Genomic DNA, 9,313 nt, shown 5'->3' on the forward strand with positions numbered 1-9,313 from the left:
CGGCGGCGCTCGGCTAGCCGCCGTCGGCTACCCCACCATCACGAGCGGCGGAAGAGGAGAAGGAGAGGAAGAAAAGGAGGAAGAAGGGAAGGAAAGAGAGAGGCCGGGGCTGGAAGGCCCGGCCCCCGTTCATCCACCTCCGGCCGAACCTATTTCGGCCCGAATTGACCACGGCCGGCCGCCGTCGGCCGGCCGAATCTCCCAAAAAGGAACTTCCCCGAAACAGGGGAAGTAAAACCCACTGATTCCCATCGTTTCTCTCCCCTTAAATCAAAAAAAAAAATAGGTCTATGTTGTCTTGCTCACCTCCGGTCGTCGACGAGTGTTTCCCCGGCGGCGATGGCGGCTCTGGGGACGACGAGGCTCCGGCGATCTTCTCAAAAGAGGGGAAAAAGAAGAGGAAGGGATGGGAAGGGATGGGCTCTCAGAGAAAAGAGAAAGGGAGAGAGAGAGAGAGAGAGGGAGGGAGAGAGGGGAAGAGGGAAGAGGGAAGAGGGGGGGTGGGGCGGAGATCCCGCTGGCCGTTCGGCCGGCGTGTTCATCGTGGGAAGACCACAATGAACAGACTGAAGTCGGCATCCATTGCCGACTTCAGTTCATTGGGCCCAAGAACGGGCCCAATTTCAGGTCTTTACAGGATCTCTTTACTTTGTCTTCACTTTGTGCAAAATCTTCAGATGAGGCCAAGTTTCCACCTATTAGGCCTAGATGATGAGAATGAGGTTGCTTCAAAGATGGAGACTAGCTCCATACGTCAGCTTTGGCATCAAAATGGGAGGTGCCCCAAGGACACCATCCCTATTAGGAGGACCAAGAAGGATGATGTGATGAGAGCTAGCTCTGTCGAAAGATACGGAAAGAAGAGGCACCATCCCTAGTAGGAGGACCAAGAAGGATGATGTGAACAATGGATGGACAACAAAAATAAATATTTTTCTTTATGTATATTCAAGTAATTTAATAGCCCGAAAGAAAGAGAGAGAAAATCTTGTTATGGAAATCCTTCATTATGGAGGAAACAATTGATGGACAATTAATTTGATAATCAGATAAGCTTTTTCAATTAATACACAAAATTAAGCAGAATCTGTGGCATTTAATTTAAGTAAGATATTCTTTGATATATAAGTAAGATATTCTTTGATATATAATAGGCAACCAGGAAGAAGAAGTTTGTTATATATATATTGGATGGTGTATGTTTTTATTTTCATTGAAAGGGTTTGAAAGAAAGGGCTATGGAGGTGCACAATAGTATGAGCCATGGCCTAGTCGCGCTATTGCTGGTGATGATTTGCTTATCTTGCATCATGGCTAGAGTGTGGGCTACAATCGAGCAGTTCGAGGTGCAGCAACACCTGATTCGATTGGATAAACCTATCAAAAGCATCAAGGTCTACCATCCCACTATTCTTTCAATTATTCTTTTTTTTTTGGATTTTTTGGTAAGAAAACATTTTTTGTTCATTGTAAAAGAGTTTTAAGAAGATTTTATAAATTATTTTTAATCAGAAATGTATTTTGAAATATTTTTTGTTTTCACCTTTTTTGTTGGTTCAGTACAATCCCATCAAGTTTCTACTGTAATTTTCCTCTTCTATCACACTTATTTTTTTTTGGCATTTTTCACTGTTATGCTTCTTAATTTGTGGTTTCATTTGCTCTAATGTTTGTTTCTTTAAAAAGAGCCCGGATGGGGATATCATAGACTGTGTCCATATCTCTCATCAGCCAGCCTTCGATCATCCTTCGCTCAAAAACCATACTATCCAGGTGTGCTCTCTTCCCTTCACACTTTCTATTCTTTTCAAGTCCTTCACCTTTCACTTAATGTTTACACCTAGCAGTCTCTTTACTTTGTCTTCACTTTATGCAAAATCTTCAGATGAGACCAAGTTTCCACCCATTAGGCTTATATGATGAGAAGAGGGTGGCATCAAAGATGGAAACTAGCTCCATACCTCAACTTTGGCATCAAAATGGGAGGTGCCCAGAGGACACCATCCCTATTAGGAGGACTAAGAAGGGCGATGTGCCGAGGGCTAGCTTTATCGAAAGATTTGGAAAGAACATGCGTAGGACAATCCTAAATGCAACTTCTATAGAATCCAACAGGAATAATAATAGGCATGAGGTATATAGTTTTGAAAATTTATGAAAAGGAGTAACCTTGGAGTGAAGTATCTCTAACCTTTCCCATTTGTGTTTGTTGGTGGGTTTTCTTGAGTAGCATGCAATTGTTTATGTAAGGGGAGGTAAGTACTATGGAGCAAAGGCAACCATAAATGTGTGGAACCCGAAGCTGGAACACGAAGATGAGTTCAGTCTGTCTCAACTTTGGATTCTTGGGGGTCCTACAGAGGTTCTCAATACCATCGAAGCTGGCTGGCATGTATATTATTGCTTCAATTTCGGATAAATGGAAAGTAGTTTTAATTATATGAAATTTTGAAAGTTCTCGCTTCATGCATTAATTAACTACAGCCGGTTACTCTTTGGTGTGGAAAAAATCAGGTTGATCCATTTCTGTATGGAGATCATAGAACAAGACTATTTACTTTCTGGACGGTAGGTTAACATTTCTTCATTTTTCCGTATTTTCTATGCGTTGTTTCTATTAGTTTCCTCTTTCCTTATGTTGTCCTACCTTATCTTCGAAGTGTTTTTTGATAAGTTATCTTATATTGTTCATTATTTTTAGTTTTTTGGTTCTTTCTGGTCAATTATATGATAGAGATGAGGTGCCACAGACATTCCTGATTTCGACGTCAGACAACATAAGGCAACAATTATGAAAAATTGGAAGGCTTCTAATATTTTTCCATGAAATTGTAGGGTGACGGTTATAAATCAGTAGGCTGCTACAACCTACAATGCTCTGGGTTCGTTCAAGTCAACAAGGAGGTAGCATTGGGAGCCACCATTTACCCCATTTCTAGCTATGGTGGACGCCAATATGAAATCACTTTGTCTCTCTGGAAGGTAAAAACAAAAGATTCATAAAATGTTTATTTCTTCTCCTAACTCACAAACCCTCAACATAACAAAACTACAATAGTCATGTTTAATCACAGTTTCACTTTTCACCTATAAATAGAGATGAATGTTTACATGGTTTTCATTTTTTGAGTAGGATCCAAAAACGGGGAATTGGTGGCTGCAGTATGGGAATCAATCTCCAGTGGGGTATTGGCCTTCTTCCTTACTCCCTCATCTGTCCGATAGTGCCTCAGCGATACAATGGGGAGGGGAGGTTGTGAACTTAAATTCAAATGGTCAGCACACCTCCACGAAGATGGGCAGTGGCCATTTCCCAGAAGAAGGTTTTGGCAAGGCGAGCTTCTTCAAAAACATACGAATAGTTGATAAGTCCAACTATCTCCAAGCTCCTCGAGGGATTCGCACTTTCGCTACACGATCCAATTGCTATAATGTGCACCCTAAGAACAATGGTTACATCTACTATGGGGGTCCTGGTAGAAATCCTAAATGTACGTAGAAGGGCGTAGCTTTTTGTATCTCCATCTTGTTGGGCAAAGCCAATAATGAAAAAAATAATTGCGAACAATCGGTGGACAACAAAAATAAATATTTTTCTTTCCGTATATTCAAGTAAATTATCAAAATCATCGAGCACTAACAATCAAGCCACACAGTCAATAATCAATATGAAAATAATTTAATAGCCCACAAGAAAGAGAGAGAGAATCTTGTTATGGAAATCCTTCGGCTTGGAGGATAACCGCCACTGCATTCGGTTCAGGCAAAACTTCCACCATTGTGAAAATATTGGGAATATAGAGCGCATTTCTTCTAAAGCTAGAGATCCCCATATATCAATATCATCACATATGGGGTGGAATTTTAACAAAAAGCCAAGAAAATCTCTTGAAGTGGGTATGCTAAATCGAATTAAACAAGAGGTGAAATCAACGGGGCAAGCCATTAAAGTTGAAGAACAAACTACCAGGTTTCACCACCTAAAAGTTGAGTAAAATTGGAGGTAAAATTACCATGCAATCTTCAAACAAACTCTCTGATCCAGGAGGATTATCAAACTCAATGTGAACTACTTTGGCCACTATAGGTTAGACTAGACATGGTCCAGTAGTGAGATCGCATCGAGAAGCTAAATCATGTGTCAAACTTTTGGAGTTATAACTTGGTCATACAATACTCGATTTAGATGATGTGTCTTTTTTTTCAAATGGATTACTGTTTGAAATGGATGGTCATGACCAATTTTATCGTTTGGAATACGAAATGGGCCGATCAAATCAAAAATTTTCTTTTTGGGATAGATTTTGACCAGCCGTATGTTCCGATTTAGGAAAAATTAGATAGAGCGACTGAAAGCAAAGTCAATATAGAAGAAGAGATCTATCTCTTTTAGGATTTTAGTTTTTTTTCATATTTATTTCAACTAGTGATATCTAATTTGAGAGCTAAGTTTTATTTTAACTGAAGGGGGAATTTGATGTGGATTGTTCGAGAGCAGATCTCACTAATATAAATGGAGACCATGTATCTTAGTAGCAGCTTTGTATCTCTTACTTTTCCATTTCTTTCCCTTTGCTCCTTCGTCTTTCTCATTTATGTTTGTTCGTGGGTCTTCTTGAGCAGCATGCAATTGTTTATGTAAAGGGAGATAAGTATTATGGAGCAAAGGCAACCATGAATGTATGGAACCCGAAGCTGGAACAGCAAAATGAGTTCAGTCTGTCTCAACTTTGGATTATTGGGGGTCCTGAAGAACTTCTCAATACCATCGAAGCTGTGGCTGGCATGTATATTATTGTTTCAATTTTGAATAAATAGAAAGTAGTTTTAATTATATGAAATTTTGAAAGTTCTCTCTTCATGCATTAATTATCTTCAGCTGGTTGCTCTTTGGTCCCCAAAAAAATCAGGTGTATGCATTTCTGTATGGAGATAATAAAACAAGGCTATTTACCTACTGGACTGTAAGTTAATATTCCTTCATTTTTCTCTTGTCCTATATGAGTTGTTTTTATAAAAAGTATAAAGATTGGGTGTCTTCTTATATTTTACCCTAAAAATTTTAGGATGATGGTTATCATTCAACAGGCCGCCACAACCTACTCTGCTCTGGGTTCGTTCAAGTCGACAAGGAGATTGCATTGGGTGCCACCGTCTACCCCATTTCTAGCTATGGTGGATGCCAATATGACACTACACAAAAAAAGGACATTACCGACTCTTATTTGCCGACGCTTATTTCAAGCGTCGGCAAAAAAATTTTTCCGTCAACATTTACCGACGCTTTTTAAAAGCGTCGGCTAATGACGACGCTTATAAGCGTCGTCGAAGTTAATATGTAATTAGCGACACTTTTAACGACGCTTAAAAGCGTCGTTAAAGGCGTCGTCGGAAGCCAAAAAATCACCTCATTTTAGTCCCACATCGGCGGATCTGAAAAAAAAAATTGTTTATATAGCCAAACCCAACCACTCTGCACGGATGGAATGAAGGTACCGATCAGGAAGGTTGTTTGTATTTCTGAATGGAGGAGAAGATGCAGACCGCAAATGGTAATTTTTTTTGTAAATGGAAATTCGCGACGCTTTAAAGCGTCGGGAAAGAGCGACGCTTTAAAGCGTCGCTAAATTGGAAGGGAAATATTTTTCCACTCTACCGACGCTTTTAAGCGTCGCTAATAGCCAAAAAAAAAAAAGCGTCGCTAATGTCCAGGTTTCTAATGTCCAGGTTTCTTGTAGTAATTAAATCACCTTGAAGGTAAAAACAAAAGATTCACAAGATGTTTATTTCTTGTCCTAAATCACATACTCTCAGTGTAGCAAAACTACAATAGTCATGTTTAATTACTTTTTTAACTTTTCACCTATAATTAATAATGAATGTTTATATGGTTCTCATTTTTTGAGCAGGATCCAAAATCGGGGAATTGGTGGCTGCAGTATGGGAATCAATCTCCATTGGGCTACTGGCCTTCTTCCTTGTTCCGTTATCTGTCGGACGGTGCCTCAGAGATACGACGGGGAGGGGAGGTTGTGAACTTAAATTCAAATGGTCAGCAAACCTCCACAGAGATGGGTAGCAGCCATTTCCCAGTAGAAAGTCTTGGCAAGGCGAGCTACTCCTAGAACATTCAAATAGTTGATAAGTCCAACCATCTTCAAGCTCCTCACGGGATTGCCCCTTCCACTACGCAATCCAGCTGCTTTAATGTGCACATTGACAACAATGGTAGAAATCCCAGTTGTCCATTGAAAAATACAATCATGAATATATAATTGCGAACAATGAATGCACAACGAGAATAAACAATCAATGGTTACTCTGTCACGGCACATTTTTACAGCCCATGACAGGTTCCATATTCTGCTTGTCTCGGAAAATATTAGGAAGGACAGGTCGCTGGATTGGGAGTGCTAACCATGCAGTGCCAGGTTAAGACTCTAAATTAATTTGTATTTAGAAAGCAAAAGTTGACATTTAATGCATGCTTTACAATGAATTGGAGGACATATACTCTTTTGGGATGTGCCACATACACATTACTCACCAAAATTTATTCAGAACAAAATGGTGAAGTTACAACGGAGTAGAGAAAGTATACAGGATTTTCAAAGGAGTTACAAAGGAGGTGTTCCGGCACACAAGAACCACTCCTTAGCAAGAGAGACAGTGAAGAGGAGACTCGGAAGAAAGAAAATCTGAAAAGAATGAGAGTGCAGCAAGGTAGCATAGTTCAAAGCTGCAGGTTTCTCATCATATAGTCTCCATCAGAAAAAGGAAACCGAGGCAATACAAGAGGAACAGCCTGCTGGAGGGAACCTTTAGTGCAATTTGAGGGGAGGATGCTTCATCATAGTCTCCATCCTGCGAGAGAACTTCTAGCTGACCCATTTCTCCAAGTTGATGATCATGGTACGCCTGGGAAATACCTCCCAAGCTTTGAACCCAAAACCCCCTCTCAAGTAGAGGGGTGAACCACTGGGCTGTAACTCAGCTTGCCTAATCTGTGTGTACTTATCACAAATGATTCATACAGTACTGCACAATGGTTTGTGCCATCCTTCAACTAAAATATTTTACACACACAAGTTCAATTCAGAAAGGGGCTTGCATCCTGAATTTAGCATCATGTTTCCTGAATCCAAGCTAGCATTTCTATTTCAGATTGAGCTTCCCACATTTTTAACAAAAGACAAGGGTGAAAAAGGCTTTGGGAGACTGAGAAAACTAGCACAAGTTAACCAGATAAATAAGCGAGCTTGGGTAGTATGAGCATCAAGTGTCAACCAAGGTTTGAGAACTCGGTTTCAGATTTGATTTTGGTTTCTTCCCTGAGTCTAAAATTCAGCAATTTCCATGGTTCTGAACTCCAATTTGGCCATTTCTTTTCAAAACCGAAAAAAAAAAAATCCAGAAGCATCATGAGTTGAAGTTAGAGAAAATATGATCCACTAAAATAATTTTTCAATATATTTTGCCAGTGCTTCTGCATTCAAAAAAACAAAAAACTATACTTTGGATTAAAATATTAGAAGACCATGTTTAGAGTGCGATATATCATTTAATTCTTTGACATCAATTTAATAGACGACAATTTTAACCGTATTATTAGTGGCAGCACAAGGCCTTTCATATTGACATAAATATTAAGGAAATTAAAAAAATTCTTTCAACCTAATGGCCTGATTGGCCTGGGTTTTGAGGATCCAAATTACACCTGGTGCAACAATAAACCGCATCTTGCTCGTATTTAAGAAATATTATACCGTGTGCTACCTTCGGACGAGTGGATGGATCTATTTTCCGAATCAAAGGAGGTGTGTCAATGTCATGTGGCTTACTATGCTTCTAATCATTGTCCAATTTTAATTGATGGTAAGGATAAGTTCCTTAATATTATTACTCCATTTTGCTTTGAAAAATTCTGATTGCCTTGCAGGGGAATTCAGGAAGTGGTTCGACAAGCCTGGAGACGCTATGGCCATTACTCTCCATGGGTTCGAGTAGCCTTGATTCCACACTGAAATCGGACATCCTGCCCCAATATTGTCTCTAGTTTTATATAGGGATAAGGGTAACAATATTTCACGTCGTAATTAGTAGTAAAATATGCTATAGTGCAACAGCTACCTACGTCAAATAGCTCGTCAAAGCGAGTGTGAACGGTGGGCATTCAGCAGTCCATGTCTTCCTTCCCCCACAAAAAATCCACAGTGAAGAAAAGAAACAAGCAGTGGAGACCGGCACCTCTCGAGCTATTCCACTCCAAGCTGGTACTCCCGGAGACTTGACGAACGGACCATCCTTCTCACCGAACGTAGTAATTATAAGGTTAATTTCTAATAAGAACGACCTAAGGAATCCAGCGTCAGGAAAGCAATAAGGACGGTGCATGCATCATGCATGTACCGCCAATAAGACAGCTTCATGCTTCTGTAAGGGAGTATTTGGATGCTGGAAGATTTCATCGAAAGGATTTTAACAGGCCGAGATCACATTTTCCAACAGAAAGTTAATGAGGTCCCTAGGATATTATAAATCGTCCATAACTCACGGTCTCTCCTCTTTGGCCTTCCTTCCACTATCGGATATTTAAGAATCACGCAAATTTGGACGCATTTAAATTCAGATTTTCTTCGCCACAACAGGAAGCAAACTACGTATAAAGCGCACTGATTTTTTACTGACCATAATTTGGACATAGGACAGCCAAAGAGATCTCAAATATAAAGGGAAATATTCTTTTCCCATAGTTTCTTGCAACTGAACAATGCTTCTTTCTGGCCTTTTCCTTCGACCTAGTATGGGCTGTCTCTATCCTCCTTCTACGTCCATTGCTATCGAGTGCCGTATCATGACTGCCATCCCAAGCTGAAATGGGCTGGTTCCCTCCTCAGTTTCCATTCCATTTTCTTCCCACCCGGTTTCCATCCTCGGTAGCGAGCGAGGAGGATTCTGAAGACCAACAACCTCGAGCGACCTGCCATTCTTGGCAGGGGATTCTTGATCGAGCCACCAGCTGGGAGGGATGGATTAAATTGTGAGGAATCATGTGGGCATGTGTTTAGTCCCCACATCGGTTATTCGCCAAAAAGATCTTGCGTACTTATACAGGATTAAAGAATCAAAAAAAATACTTTTTGGTTAGCTTTTTGGGTGAGATCTTGCATTGTGATACATGGTATTAGAGCGCACTCGGTCCATAACCTATGTGTACTCGAGGGACGCTGCAACACGGTTTCTTAAAGCTGACCATGATGTGTGATGATTTTCTTGTGGTGCACGGTACCGAAGCTATGGTGCGGGCCATAAT

The 9,313-nt window shown here is 40.3% G+C and overlaps 1 protein-coding gene across 1 annotated transcript; it reads left to right on the forward strand.

Annotated features, from left to right (window-relative positions):
* Positions 1–1,215: 1,215 nt before the first annotated feature.
* LOC120109053 lies at positions 1,216–8,279 on the forward strand. Its single transcript, XM_039122786.1, has 8 exons — positions 1,216–1,394; positions 1,687–1,773; positions 1,886–2,134; positions 2,231–2,392; positions 2,515–2,568; positions 2,836–2,982; positions 3,134–3,186; positions 7,940–8,279. The coding sequence occupies exons 1-8, from the start codon at positions 1,239–1,241 to the stop codon at positions 8,022–8,024; spliced, it is 993 nt and encodes a 330-aa protein (XP_038978714.1). The 5' UTR covers positions 1,216–1,238; the 3' UTR covers positions 8,025–8,279.
* The last annotated feature ends 1,034 nt before the right edge of the window (positions 8,280–9,313 follow it).

This window comes from Phoenix dactylifera, unplaced genomic scaffold (genome assembly GCF_009389715.1).
Source record: "Phoenix dactylifera cultivar Barhee BC4 unplaced genomic scaffold, palm_55x_up_171113_PBpolish2nd_filt_p 001759F, whole genome shotgun sequence".
Classification (NCBI taxonomy): Eukaryota; Viridiplantae; Streptophyta; class Magnoliopsida; order Arecales; family Arecaceae; genus Phoenix; species Phoenix dactylifera.